Source organism: Cavia porcellus, unplaced genomic scaffold, assembly GCF_034190915.1.
Source record: "Cavia porcellus strain 051 isolate PalLab524CR breed Dunkin Hartley unplaced genomic scaffold, mCavPor4.1 scaffold_5, whole genome shotgun sequence".
Classification (NCBI taxonomy): Eukaryota; Metazoa; Chordata; class Mammalia; order Rodentia; family Caviidae; genus Cavia; species Cavia porcellus.
In genome coordinates, this window is record NW_026947488.1 from 14,699,016 (window position 1) to 14,714,580 (window position 15,565).

General features: G+C 50.3%; 1 protein-coding gene across 1 annotated transcript in view; it reads right to left on the bottom strand.

Moving 5' to 3' along the window:
• Positions 1–15,565, bottom strand: part of Eya2 (EYA transcriptional coactivator and phosphatase 2) — a 206,820-nt gene that overhangs the window by 93,385 nt on the left and 97,870 nt on the right. Inside the window, exon 4 of the mRNA XM_013150388.3 lies at positions 14,811–14,927. Within this exon, the coding sequence (XP_013005842.1) occupies positions 14,811–14,927 (117 nt within the window). The remainder of the gene's footprint in view (positions 1–14,810; positions 14,928–15,565) is intronic.

The following is a 15,565-nucleotide window of genomic DNA, read 5'->3' on the forward strand; positions in this document are numbered from 1 at the left end:
CTAAAGTAATTTTATGCTTTGCTCACTGAACCAGAAAGACTGGTAGAGGAAAAGACAGGGGACAGCTCCATTCTTCCTTCAGACAGTGACACTGCTGCTTTCTTTCCTGTGATGGATTCCTCAACCAGGAGAGGCCACGCTGGGCTGTGATAACAAACAGCCCAATGTCTCTGTGGCTTGAGCTCAATCCATGCTGACTTACCTCCCACACCTTTATCACTGTGGTTCTGCAGGGTCTTTGTCAGCAGAGTCACTCAGGGACATTTGTTCCAGAAGCGTCTCCCCATGTGAACGCTGCTGGAGGGGATTGAGTTGGTCTTTGCATGCTCTGACTTGGGAGTGACCTGGTCACTTCCACTCTCGGTGGCCAGTATCCGTCAATGGCCTCTCCCTACACCCTGCCCACAAGACAGGTGAGAAATACCATCCTGCCTCTGTGGGGTTAATTTGTGTGATTAGTGTTGGGAACATTAAAGACAGCTACAGTCACTCATGCAGACCTAGGCTGATCTATAGAAACCAATATTGAGAGCCAGCAAATGATGGCCTGTGGTTGGCTGCCTGCTTTTAAGTTTTATTGAGACACAAGATGTTTTTCGGGTCAACTATGGCAGTATCCACAGTACACAGCACTTTACACCTTGCAAACCTAAAGTATTTTCTGTTTGGACCTTGACAGAAAAAATTTGCTGGCCCTTGATCTAAAATATCCCTGTCTTTCATTCAAGATGTATAGTTCCGAGGTCCTGAGTTTTCTTGTAGGTTTCTGCTCTTGCTCTTTTTCAGCCTCTATCCCCTCTGTCTTAGTGATAAAAAAATACTCCAAGGACCTCAGTCCTTAGTAACACCATAGATAACTCCTCAAAAAAAAAAATCACAGAATTCTTCAACACAATGGCCCAGATTTGCTGAGTGCAGGCATTTCCTTAAGCAGCCAAACATGTATGTGTAAAGGTACCAGTCTGCTGGGCCGTGGGAGACATTCCTTACAGACTGAAAAACTTAAAGACAGCACAGTGGTACACTGGGACAATGTACCCTGCAATCCTGGCACTCTGGGAGGCTGAGGCAGAGGATACAAAGTTCCAGCACATTCTGGACACTTAGTGGGACCTAGGGAGACCCTATCTCAAAATCTGAGAGAAATCTGGAGATGATGCTCAGTGCAAATGCTTTGGGTTCAGTTCCCAGCGCCACGCTACGCTGCACACACGAAAGCCACTGACCTGCAGATAGGAAAGCTGAGTCCTCGGGGAAAGCTGTGTTCTGTCTGCTCTCTCCCACAGTGGGCACAAATCCAGAAGATAAGCCCCGCTGCTACTTTTAAAACATGCCCCGACCTTCCAGGCAGGGCACTGCCCAGCTGTTCTAACGTGGGACATCGAATCTGCAGGATCAGTGACTCCCACAGGCACAAGCCAGGGGAGAAGGAAACCTCTGAGCTGTGCTGTAGGACACCATCACTAACCCTGGCCCCGAGGTGGGCCTTGCCTGTGCGCCCCGATTTGATCCCAGCTCTGTTATGAGGTCAGTCAGAGCAGCCTGGAGAATTTAAAGGCCTGGCATGCGGGCATCTGGCGGGTACCCAAGGGCAGCAGTAGCTTGGGGCTGCACAGTTTGGAGTTGCAGCTCCAGATGCTACAAGTTAGGGCAGTGCAGCAGGGATGCAGTCTGGTCACACACACACAGAGGTTAGGGCTCTGGTACAAAGCAGCAGGGACAGCACCAAGTTGCAGCAACCAAAATTTCAGCTCAGCTATCAAGACCTTGGTGCAGAAGAGCACAGAGAACCTGGAGGCTCCAGAGGAGGGGAAGAAACCCAGCGAAATGCCAAGCACAATCCAGCTGTCCATGGAAAGAGCTATGGCCACACACTGCTGTGTGTGCCTGACAATAACAGTAGTGGTCGATGCTGCTAATGTGCTGTGATTTTGTCCCAAGCCTTGTGCAAGCACGATCTGTGCTCAGTCCATAGCAACCCATTCCACAGATGAGCCTCATCGAGTCCCACGAGGTGCCACCTGCTTAAAGTCTGCAGCCCAAGCATCTAGCTTTGTCTGTGCAGCTTTAGGAAACCATTCTGGAGACCAAGGTGGGTGCATCTAAACTGACTCTGAAAGACCTCCAAGACATGTTATTTAGTGGGAAATACCAAAAGCCCATCCATAAAACACATTGATTTTCTATTGGTGGGAAAGAAAATGCACACATATGTAAATGCATGTCTGTGGAAACACACACGCTGATATTATAAACACATGGGAAGTGCACAGTGGTATAAAAAGACAGGTGGACTGGGTCTGCAGCGAGGCTCCCCCTGCGGGGTCACAGGAGCCTCCTGTGCTAGGAAGCAAGGCTTGGAGAAGCAGCCCCTCCCTGCAGGTGTCCGGGCTCAGGGGGTGCAGCACGGATCTCCCAGGCGGAGGAATCGGGGCTCTGTTTCCTTCCTCATGGGGGCTTTTAGGAGCGGACTGAGTCTAATTTACTTGAATGGTGCAAACTGCGTCCCAGGCCCGGCTCGGGTCCTGACTGCGGCTTCTCGCTGGGTGGAGCTGACATGTCTGTCTGTCTGTCTCTTCCTTGCCCGAGGCTGTACTCCCCTCCCTACTGCCGCCCCTTAATTACCCCTTCCCGCTCCGGAAGGGAAGGTGGGGTCGGGGCAGGCTGCTTCCCCTTTTCATCTGCAGGGCTCACCCTCAATTCTGGGTGTCTGCAGGATTTAAAAAAAAATTGGTTCCTTTTTTTTCTCTTTCTCCTTCCTCTCCCCTCCGGCTAATTAAGGGGGAGGAGACAGGTTTATCCTGCCACCTTTTCAATGAGGTTTGCAGGTGCAGACCTTGCTGTGGGCTTGGTTCTCATTTCATTGAAACATCAGAAATAAAAGTGACGAACACGTGAGATGAGGCCAGCACCGTCCCAGCCCGCTCTTGGCCTTTGTTCCTTGAGGGTGGATGGATGAGCAGGCTGATTCGAGATTTTTCTGAGTGGGCCCCTAGGTCTTGGGGTACAGATACAGGCACTGGTCTAGGGGGCAGGCTCACTCCCGGGCTCCTCCCTTGTCACCTCTCTCCACACATCGCCTTCCCTGTTTCAGAACCCAGTGGCTTCCTGGTACTTCCCACGCAAAATGCTGGAGCTTCCAAACCCGCACGGGGCTCTGCGAGACCCTGCCTCGCCCACCCTCCGACCTCCCCCTCTGCCCTGTCCACTTTGCCCGGGCACTGGGAATGTGCCTGTCCAATGGCCAGTTTACCATCACCTCTGTGGGGACCCTGCCCTGTTCCCCAGTCCCTCTTTGCTAAGTGCTCCCGTTTATGTTCCTCACATCTGGTTTCTTCCTCGTTCACTGGCTGTTATGTGTCCCCCGAGTTCAGTGGGCTGCATTTGGGGAGGGGCTCTGTGCAGGGAGGAGACCAAGGTCACTGAGGCCCTGGGGTCACTGGGTCCTAACTGTGTCCTTACAAGAAGAGAAAGGGACGCCAGCCACCTTTCTCTAGCCACAGGCCGGGACAAGGCCATGAGACCTCAGTGTGGCAGGAGGAGGGCCTCACCACAGTGGGAGCCGCCAGCCCCTTGGCCTGGCGAGACCCTCTAGCATGGTGAGAGAATAAACTATCATTTAAGCCACCCAGTTTATAGTTCCCTGTGATACAGCCCAGAAGACAAATATCTTTCTGAGTCTCATCACTGGGACACGAATCCCAGGCCTGATGGTCAGTTGAAGGCTGCAGGGCCCACCTTTTGCACACTGCCCAACAGAATCTGCACTTATGAATTGTTTGCTGAGTGAATGGTGGATGGTCTTTCCTTTACCACAGCCCTCTCTTCCCAGGCCTGTGGCTGCACTGTGTAAACCAGACAGCAGCTTCAGTACTCTGAAGAGGTGCTTGGAAACTTGTGGGGACACTGGTGGAGTTCAGTGGGAAAATACTGGGGGTGCTTGATATTTTACTGTCCTATGCTGTTCCCAGGTTCCGCCTGACTTTCCTAGCAGGTCCCAAATGTCCTAGCAAATTCTTGTGAAGATGAAGCCCTGGCTCTGATGACAGGATCCCAGATCACAGGGCGCGGCCAGACGCAGGCCACACTGCTTTCATAATGACACATAATGACACTGCGGGAGGACAGCCCTGCCCACTCATTTATGTACTGGCCACAACCTCCCTCAAGCTAGAAGGACTCAGGCATGAGCAGCCGAAACAGAGGCGTGCAGCTCTGCAGAGCTGATGCTGCTTCCTGCACAGCTGAAGTTTGCCCACCGCGGTCCCAGGACGCAGTCCACTGCCCACGTAAACGCTGAAGGTGTGTTCTCAAGGTCTTCAGATGCAACGTGCTCCACGTGAATGCCCTGCGCCGTGCTCAGTTAGAACCATACTGCAAAGTACCAGTTATTTTTATGTGACTGCTGACCAATCCTCTGTCACACTCTGTAGGAAAAAGGACGAAGAGGTGGGGTTGCAGAGACCCCCAGGAGTGTTGTGAGCAGCTTGCGATATGGGCAAATCTAATACAGCGCTAAGTGCAGAGAATAAAGAGCGTTTTTAACTGCAGACACCGAACGCAACACAGGATAACAGGTGCTTGCTTCCTTCCCCCAGCCTCACTGGTCAGCCCGATGGCCTTCATCGTCTGCGGCCTGGCCTGCTCTCTCACCCTCCACAGCCACGTTCCCTTCTCAGACCTCTGTGCAACTCTGTCAGCCCTGGTGAAACCATCCTGGTCAGTCTGTATACAGGAAACCGCAGTTCCCAGCACCGCCCTGCCTTAGCTCTCTCCGTCTGGCTGCCATCTCCTGTGTGTTTCTGTTATGGCTCTTAGTTATTGGGCGTCTCTCACCTCTTCAGTGCAGCAAGGCAGGAAGGAGCGAGGTGTCTGCAGGGAAGAAACAAACCCCGTTCCAGCTGCTCAGCTCTTCCGCCTGTGCCTCTGCACATCTCGCCAGCCCGGGCTGCTGTAACAGAACAAACACCACAGGCTGGCGCCTTACACGGCAGAAATGTATTTCCCACTGCTCTGGTGGCAGCAGTGGCCAGGATCGAGGTTCCCGGTGAGGGCCACTCTTCCTGCTCCCAGATGCTGGCCTTCCTGCTGTGTCCTCGAGTGACTTTTCCATCATGTTAAGTTCTCAAAAGTTGGGGTCAAAGACAGCGAGATCTCCCTCTTTTCACAAGGACCCCAATCCTGTCCTGAGAGCGCCAACCTTCTGAAACCTAACTACTCCCCAAAGGTCCTTTTCCAAATACCCTCGCATTAGGGGCGAGAGTGTCAACATATGTGTTCTGACGGGACACAGTTCGGTCCGGAACACCTAGCAGGTCCTTCCACCTGCTTGAGCATTTGCCAGGTTGGGACTGGCTTTTAACCCTCCCCGAGAGCTGGGTTGCCCTATCCACCAGCCACGCTTACATTACAGTGAGCTGAAATGAAACAGAAGTAAAACTCTAATTCCCAGTCACACTGGTCACATCTTAAGTGCTCAGTGTCACTCTGGGTCCAGTGGTTACTGGACAGCACCGCGCAGATACAGACCCTGCCGTCATCCCGGTAAGTTCTACCTGACTCACTGTAAAGCAAGCTTCCTCCTGCTCCCCAGACTGACTTGCTACCCCTGGCTGTTTTCACCTGTCCTTCCCAGTGGCTTCTGGAGAAAGGTGGCTGAATCAAGTTTGTCAAATAACCAGGAGCAAAGATCATCCATTTGACCTCCCTGCGTCCTAAATGCGGAAGGCTCTGGTTCAAGCAAGGGCAGCCAGCCTGCCAGCACACTTGAAGGTGACCCCCAGGTGGAGGTGTGGCATGGGCAGGAGTGACACGTGCAGGGGACCGCACCTTCCTTGTCCTGTGCAGAGATGCTGATTCACGTCAGGAAACCTGATCTCAGTCCAGCAGTCGCGGATGCCAAGGCTGGCTCCTGTTTGGACCAACACCATGGGACTGGGCAGCCTTCGCCTGCTCAGAACTGGCCCGGCCAGGGCACCAGCATGGGCTGCTGCCAGGAAGAAACAGGGAAATGACTCCGCTTTGGCAAGGGGACGTCCCTGGTCTATGCCTGGGCTCCGTTCACGCTGCCACTCGGGTTCTCCAAGGAAACGTCACCAAGGGGCTTCCTGCCTGGCTCCCACTCACCACACGGCTTGTGTTTGCTCTTCTCATTCCTGGTCTCAGGTCCCGTGGTTTGCTTCAGAAAATACAGAGCCAGGTTGCAAATTGCAGGCAGGAAGATGGCCTTGTAAGTGCTTATCCCTTCCCAAAGGATTTCAATAATTATGTTGAAGTCAGCTGCTGGCATTGATAAAGAATAAGCAGCTTTCACACAAAAACACAGTTTCAGGCCTGTCTTGAAAAAAAAAGAAAAGGAAGGATTTGGTCTGTGAGGGACTCGCTCTAGCTTGGATGCAGTGAGCTGAAGCCAAGCAACTGTCCAGCCACAGCTCTGGGGGCGTGTGGCCTCCGGTCTGCCACTCTGACACCGCGCCTGGCTCATGCTGCTCACCTGCCCGCACGATGTCTGCGCTATCTGAGTTTGAGCCTCTGATTTAGAAGGGCCACATTTTAGAGCAGGTTCAACGCACGGCACTGCAGGATCATTCAAAAAAGAGTAATGTTTGCTTTGATTTAGAACATAAATATTTCTTTCCAGTTCATCGTTTGTTGTTTGTTTGGTTTTTGTGGCTTTAACTTCACTTTCAGTTCTGGTGTCCTTCGCCCCCAAATTCCACAATTACTGTGTTCACCTTTTCATGTATAGACTTCGGATTTCTTTTTTTTTTTTTTTTTTTTTTAATCAGTACCGGGGATCCAACTCATGACTGCATGCTTGCAAGGCAGGTGCTTATGCCACTGAGCTAAATCCCCAGCCCTGAGACTTTGGATTTCTAATCCATGGTTAGAAAAGATCTTTCTACTTCAGAGTTATAGATGTTTTGCACATTGTCTTTTTAATACTTTTATGGGTTTCCTTTTTGTATTTAAATTGTTGGCCCATTTTAATTTTTTTCTGATGCGTAGTAATAAGGATAGTTTCCCCCCCAGATGGTTAAGCAGATGTTCTGATTCCTGTCACTGAATAGTCTATCTTTCCCTAGTGATTTTAGCTACCGTCTTATCCGTGCTCTCATTGACTTGGTGGCCTGTGTGTCACTCCCATCGGTTAACCAGTTTAGACATACTAGAAGGGCACTGCTCTGACCACTGAAGCTTTTTTTTTTTTTAACAATTTTTTTTTTGTCTTTTTCATTTTTTATCGGTACCAGGGATCGAACTCACGACTGCCTGCTTGTAAGGCAGGCACTTGTGCCGCTGAGCTAAATCCCCAGCCCTGACCACTGAAGCTTTATGACACACATTGTTCTGCCTACTCTTGTATTGCTCTTACATTGTATATTTGAAAAATGAAGTCTAATTCACAGAGAAGGAAATGCAAATTGGTTGAAGATCTGAAAAAGATGCTGTCCCTCACTTGTAAGACAAGACTTAAAAATCGGTGCTACCCAGAGATTCAGTTTTTCATGCAACAACTCCAACAGTTTGGTGACTCTGGGTTGGCAAGGCACATCTTCCAGGGAACAGGGACTCTCAGACACTAGAGTGGGAGTTTAAACTTACAGAATCCCTTCAGAGACCGGTACCGGGTTTAGACCCGGAATTACACCTCTGGATACCTGCACTTCAGCTATGGTTGTACAAATAAATAACACACAGAGCTTAGCATAGTTATGTGGTGGTAACTCCAAAGAACTGAACAAGCCAAGTAGTCTCTAGTAAAAAACTGTTTAAATCTTTCACAGCACATCATTCAGTGGAATAGAATCCATGACAAAAGATGACGGTGGTCTTTCTACCTATGGACTTAAAAAGTTTGCCAAGATACACAGCTAGATGCAGAAGTGTGCACAGTATGCCATCTATGCTGACGAGAACAGATACCCGTGTTTCTGCTCATCCTGTTCATCTAGGACAGTGGTCTCTAGCTTGTTTGGCACTGACAACTGGTTTTGTGAAAGATAATCTTTTGACCGAAGTTGTATGGGGGGGGGGATGGTTTCAGGATGATTCAAGGACATTACATTTGTTATTATTACACTGTGTACTTTATTTCTATTATTATTACTTAGATTTTCATAAGGAGCTGCAACCTAGCTCCTTGACTGGTCAGTTCACAGAAGGGTTTGTGCTCCTGTGAGAATCTAATGCTGACACTGACCCAGCAGGTGGTGGAGCTCAGGCTGTGATGTGAGCATCGAGGTGTGGCTGAAGTACACATGACGGTGCTGGCTGGCTTACCTCTCACTTCCTGCGCACAGCCTGGCTGCTAACAAGTCAAACTACTGATCCATGGCCAAGGGATCGGGGACCTCTGAACTAGGAGACAATCCATCCATAAAGGCCACGAGTGATGAAAAACTGCACTGAAATAATAGAGCTCAAAGAAAAAAGTCACGTTGAGGCAAGCTGCTCAGAATCAACAAAGCTTTGTAACAAGAGCACTAACAGAAGCAGTGACAAACCAAGTAAAAATATTGGTAAATCAATGACACCCAGAGAAGTGCTCCATTAAATAGAGGACTTGCTTTCAGAGGAGGTGCGGGTGTCTTGAGACAAGGGTCTGTCGAGACAACAGAGGTGTTACATTATGAAAATAAGGGCGAAATGCACAACGATGTGTACAAGCTGAAAAATCAGTCCTTTCAAAACACAGCCTGTGGCCACAGTGAGGAAGGGAAGAGCAGGGTCAGCAGACACAGAACTGCACTCCTGGATGCTCTCTCTGTTCACCTGGGTTCAGTATTTTGCCTTCAGCTGCTGTTACCATATGGACTGGGAAAAAATATAAACAAACCACTGTGCTAGTCACCACAGGGGCTGGATTTAGCTTCCCAGGTGACAGAGTTTGAAAACAAGGTTTCCCAAGACAGTGGGCACTTGGGCATGAAGGACGGTTAATCCCTTGCAGGGGGAAATAATTGGTCAGCTCATTATCGCCCAGCAAAGTCTACAGGGAGGGGACTCAGGAGAGACTCAATGACTCCCTGCACTGGGGAGATGGGGCTGCAAGGACAAGGAGACCACAGTGGCCAAAATTCACAGGCAGATTCTCCCAGTGGAAGACCTGTGCTGGCTGGGAGCCGGCTGACGGCTTGCAGACGGTTCATCCTGCAAACTGTCCCCTACCCACCTACAGGTGTGAGGACAGAACTGGGAGAGAACCCAGAGGCTGGGAGAGGAGAGTGTGTTCTGTCTGTTCAAGAAACCAGGGGAAGCAGAGAACTAGCCCAAACCCTGAAATGAAAACTCCGCTGGACGATGACAATGCCCAGGGTGCACTGAAGAGCTGACCGGATACTGCTGAAGCAAAAGCCACTGTGAGGACGAGGGAGGCAGAGGCAGCAGAGACGATATTTGAGGTTCCGCTGAAACATTTTCAAATTGACAAAAACTCGAACCCACAGACCTAAGAAGCCCAATGAACCCAGAACTCCAGAATCACAACGAAAACTGAACCACGGCACATCATCATAAAAAACAAAAGCAAAACCAAAACAAAACCCAGGATACAAGCAATGCAAACTGGAGGTGTAGCTTGGTGGTAGAGAGCTTGCCCAGTGTGGACAGGGCTCGGGGTTCCTGCCTCAGCACCTGGGAAATGGGTCAAATGCAACAGCTAATGTAACTAGTTATCCTCGAGTTGTTTTCTTACTTAAGAATTACCAGTGAACTGTTGTCATGGTAATGGGTGACCATCATTGACTGCTTATAATCCACTTATACACTCAGAAAGAAGTTCTAGATAAGTTCACAGAACCTACAACGAATGGTAGGTTGTTTGAGGTTTAGACATAGTAGATGTAGGACCAGCACAGGAGAGGGATCTCTATAGCAGTTTGGACCAGGTAAATGTATAACCTGCTCCCCAAATTAAGCGCAAGAGGAGTAACTTTTAATGGGTCTCTTCTTGTATATCTGAAGGAATACACAGGAGGTAGGGGAACAGGGAGCCTGCTAATGACTATGACATTTCTTTTGGGGTGAGGAGAATGTTGGGGAGTTGATGTAACGGCTGCATGATCTAATGCATACACTAAAAGCCACTGACTTGAACATTGCAAAAGATCAGTTTTAAGGCATGTGAATTACGTCTGGGTAAAAAATAAAGTAATTGAAATAGATAAAAGGGAATGCATGTTTTTTGTAAAAACGACAACTAGCGAATCAAAGAATTTTGGCATTTTAACACAGGAAAGAACCAAAACATCATGTAACCCAGGACTTCTTGAGGAGCACAGAGTGGGAGTTTGGAGCGAGGGTTTCTCATCAGATCTCCCTGGGAGAACTGCCCACAGAATCCTACTCTTGGGGGGTCACAGCTGTACCATCCTGCCAAAGCCCTGAAGGTTTCTCACTTAGCCGCGAGGCTCCTATCGTTTACAAATGTATAGCCTGAGTTCTAACTCCTTTGCATGTGTTCATGGAGCATTTGTTAGCGCTAGAGGTGTGGAGTATAGATCAGGAGAGTTTAGTGGCTTCTCCAACATCGCACAGCTTATTGGGGCCAGAGACGGCGCTGCATTTCATAAATCCTAATCAGGTATTTTAAAAATAAGTCCAACAGCACCAGTTTCAGAGATCTTGAGCTGAGGTCCCTGGTTACACACTTTCTATGAACTTTCAGGTTTTTTTTTACACATCCTTGAGTCCCATGACTCCACGCTGCTGGTGGGTTTTGAGCTTTGGTATTCACACTCTTGGGTCTTTGGAATTTCTACCGTGCAGGGCGCCCACCATTCTCAAGTTCCCCCGTAACACACAGGTTGACACTGGGGAGTGGATGCTGACGCAGAAGAATCAGCCCTCTTTATTTCTCCTCCTCTGACTGCCACCACTTACTGAAACTGACTGCCCAGCGAACAGAAGTGAAATTGGAAAGAACGTGGCCCACCGCAGCTGGACTTGGGCTGAGAACATTTGCAGAGCCCTCAGCCTGTGCCGCGAGCTGCTCTAAGTACTTCACATACATTAATGCATTTAATTATCACGGCGCCCTGAGGTCGGCACTACCATCACCCTGCTTTACAGAGGACGAAATGGAGGTACTGAGGTCTAACGCAGTGCAAGGTCACACGGCTGGCGCTGCGGAACTGGGATGTGAACTCAGCCTGGCTTCAGCGTCCCTGTTTTTAATGACTTTGAACCACCATGTTATAGAAAGAGTTGTAGAAATAACAGAGAGAAAGCTCAGCCTTCACTGCACGAGGTACCCTCACAACCCTATGAAGTCAGCTCTCTGGCTGGAAGGCCAGTGTCACCAGCGAGGAAACTGAGGCACCGAGGAGTCCCCAGTGTGTGACCTTGTCCCCCTGTCGGGCATTGTGTGTGGGGGCCGGAGCCCAGGTCTAGCTCTCTCCAGCACCTCTGGCACCAGTGGTTCTCATTATGTGCTCTCAGGATGTGTTTTTCTTTTTAATCTTGTGGTGATTTCTGTGAAGAGTAGTGTTTTATCTGAGGAAACTAAAAAACAAGAAAGAAATAAACAAAACCCCTCAAATCCGTAAGAAACATATTTTAGCCATAAAAACCTTGGTGTGAATTAAAAAAAAAAAAGCAAAAGAAACAATCACAGGAAGGCTGAATTCACACTGTGGACTCAGTCTTTTCTGTTTTTTGCATGCTGGGGGGTGGTGATCCAAGTGGACACAGGTCTGAAACCAGGACCTCAGAGGAGGATGCATCCGCAGAAGATTCTGCAAGCTTGTGAGACTAGCCAGACAACCCAAGGGAAGTAGCCAGCTTATCTGATACTGGCCACTTTGAGGTAGTACCTCAATTTACCCATTTGCAAAATGAGGGGGTGGGTTCATTTATGTTCTTTCTGTAGGCATGGAATCATGATTTTTATTATGAGCACGGAAAAGGATTCATCCAGCTTCTCACTGGGGACCAGGAAGTCGGCATCCTCACCCTTAGCTCAGCCCAGGTCAGGCTCTTCCTCTACCTCCTCCTTCTCTGCAAAGACAAGTCCCACCAGCACCTCTCCAAGATGCTCGGAGTTGTTTGAGAGTTTATTTCTCCTCTGGAACAACTCAGAGGAAAAAAAAAAGAGCTAATAGGAAGCACATGGGCATGGGGTGTGCGCGCCTGTGTTTGTGTTTGAGAAGGAGGAGTACGTCGGGCTTGCAAAATGCCTGGCCTGTCTCAAGAGCAGTTCATGGCCATTAACATCAGGCAGTTAATGGGACGAAGCCCAGCTGCTGGGGAGCCTTCTGGCACGGGGGCCTCGAGGACAATGGGGCAATAACGTGGGAACAGAGCGTGAGAGTTCTGATTTGTGTGAGGCTGGTGGGGGCTGGGGTGGAGGTGGGGTCCGAGGTCAGGGTCACCCTGAGAATCACCTCCTAGATGGATCTATGGGAGTGTGGACGGGCAGCCCGGGGTGAGGGCTCCAGGCTTGGGCTCTGCAGGGCCACTGCCTGGCTTCAATCCCGTGCCGTCGTCATGGCTGTGTGACCGGGGGCAAGTTCCTCTCCCTCTAAGACGAAGGTGAGAAGAGAACCTAGCACAGGGCTCTTGGAAGGATCGAGGGGGATGGTATCTGCACAGGGCTTCGGAGAGCCCCTGGAGTCCTGAAGGACCCAGGAAATGCCAGCACTCAGAGGAGGGCACACAGGAGGACCTGGGGCTCTGGAAACTGGAGTGTGAATCCCAGCCCTGCGTATCTACTGACTCCGAGACGCTGAGCAAATCAGCTCTGCTTTCCGAGCTTCACTTTGTCTTGCTGGGAAGCAGGGCTGATGGTGTTTACCTCTCGTGCTGAATGGGCTAGAGAGGAAATCACACCACCACGCATATCCTGGTGGCAGGATGCTCCTGCTTCACTTTCCAACCTCATCTCCTCTCACTCACCGCACTCTGGATTCCAGAGTCTGTTTTCCTCCAGTTCCTGCCTCAGGGCCTTTGCTCTTGCGGCTCTCTCTCTTCTGGACTGCAGTCTCCCAGTTCTCACTTGGCTGACTCCCTTTACGACTTAGACCCCTCCCCCTGGGTGATGCTGATCTCAGGCTTCCTCTGAGCCTCATCATCCACAGGATACCTTGATTTTGTTCCTCACAGGACTTGTCAAAATCTGTCATTGACTATTTATCTGTTAACTGATTGTCTCCCACCCTGAGGAATTGTCTGTGCTGACTGCTGTGTCCCTGTGGCCCAAAAGGGTACCAGGCACCAAGCTGGTGTCTGATAATACAGCACGAATGAGGCGTAAGGCAGGGAGGCGCACCGGGATGGGGCACCGTGCGCTTGTTGTACTGGCTCTGCAGCCTTGGGAGCCTGAGGCAGCGTGTGGAGCTTCTGAAGAAACCAGCTTGAGACTGCACCAAAGACAAGTCCGGGTCTCCGCTGTCGGCACTGGCACCACCATTCACTCCCTCCTCAAAGATGTATCCGTGCAGCTTTTACCCTCCCGCGGGACACAGAAGGCCACTAGCAGGGACACCGAGGGGACAAGAAGTGGAGGAGGCAGGAAAGATCATGATCAAGGATGCGGGCTTCGGGGAATCCAGGGAGACTTGACACAGGCCGTTTCCCACTGCACTGGGGACAAAATCTAATCCTTATCCTGACACTGGGCAGATCAGTCACTTTCCCCGTGCCTCAGTTTCCCCTTCTGTAAAATGTGAATAACAAGAGCACCAACATGCAGACTGTGCAAGAGAACCCGCACAACACAGCCCGGTGCTAGCGGGCCGGCGTCCCCTGGACACCCCGACACGGACTTGTTCACAGATGTTTTCCCATCTGTGATGGGTGTGTGTGCTCCACACCCCTAAGGTCACCTGCTGTCCTCAGTAAAAGGTTAAAGTAAGAATGAGTGACCGCGGTTTCCTCCAAGGAAACTGCAGGCACTCGTGAGCCCCCCGGCTTGCTATTACCTTTTTATTCCTGATGTTGCTTTGCAGACCCTTGATGGCCATTTTCCCCAATTTGCATGGAGGGGAGAACACCCCCAAGCTTCTGCCACCAGCCCTTCGATCCCTGCATCACTCTAAAGGCTCCTGAGGGGATTGGAGCAGAGAAGGGGCCCCTGAATGATGAAAGTGGGGAGACAGGCAGAGGGGAACACAGCCGGGGGGGGCGTGCATCTGGAGTATTTTCTTCCTTCCCAGGACGCCCTTCGGGGAGACCTGGAATAAGCCCTTTCCCTACACATCTGTTACCTCCACCAAGGTGCCTCTCTGCATCTCTCCGGTGGCCTTGTTTGTACCATCACACTTAAGGTACAAGCCCGAGCCGACCCCCTCCTGCAGCCCTCTCTCCAGATCCACTCCTCCTCGGTGCCCTCTCAAGGGCACATCATGACCGTCCCACCATGCAGCTTTGGCACTGGTGGCTTCTCCTTCCTGGAATCCTCTTCCGTAGGCTTGCGCCTGGCTGGCTCCACCTCACCCTTTGGGTCTCTGTTCAGAGTCATCTCTTTAAAGAGCCTTCCCTGATGACTCGACCTAAAGTTACACATCCCACGTCTGCAAGCTCATCATTCTCATTCCAAATGCCATGATCATCTGCTTCATTAAATTCTTCTCCTTCCAAAATTACCCCGTTCATCTGTTGGCTGATTTACCATCAATCTCTCCCTGCTGCCACTGGAACTGCCACGAGATTAGGTCACCTATTTTATCTCCCATTGAAACTTCACTGTTGAGACACAGCCCGGCACATAGTAGGTGCTCAGGAAATCTGCTAAGCCAGTGAATGAATGAAGAGACATCTAGTTCAGGAGGTGCTTTAGCGCCCAGGCAGGGCCGCAGCTCCAAACTGACCGTGCATCTGGTAGGTGTACGGGCTCTGTCCAGTGGGCGCGGTGCTGAAGCTCGGGCTGTAGCTGAGGAATCCGCTCTGGCTGGGGGAATGGTTCAGGCTGTCTTCTGTCTTGATGCCTTGGGAAGAGGAAAAAGAAGCATCAATAAAACATGATTAGGATGCTTCCCTGTTACCCCCTGAAGAGCTGCTGAGCAGCTTCCAAACCAGGAAATGTGCGGATGTCTTTTCCTTGCCCTGCATTTGTTTTTAAAGGAAACTGAATTAGGTGCTTTTGTATAAAAATAATAAGATTCTGCTAAAAGTTATGGATTTATAACTTCTCTGCACAACAGGGTGCTCCAGAAACACCAGGTTTGTGTCCCTCTGTGACCACTGGCGGCCCTTCCGGCTCCCTGGTTTGTGTCTCCGTGTCACTCATGGGTTCCATCCTGTCTCTGTGATGTTGCGTCTGGGGTCACTAAGCTATTTTCCTTCCAGTAGTAAGTGTTGGGAAAACTTAAATTAAAACTTTGTAACATTTTAGGACACCATGAAAAGTGGGGAAGGGAAAGGCAGGCTGAGGGGTCCTCATTTTGTGTGGGCAGGCAGCTTTATGCCACCTGGCTGGTTCTGGGGGTGCGTGAGTCTTTAGCTCCCTGCTCCACTGAGTAGCACCATGTAAAGCCTGAATAAATGTCCTTTGGGATTTGGGGTGAAGGTGCTAAGTTTACCACCCTTCCTCTGCCAAGATGATGCCACGTCCCAGTAAGATACA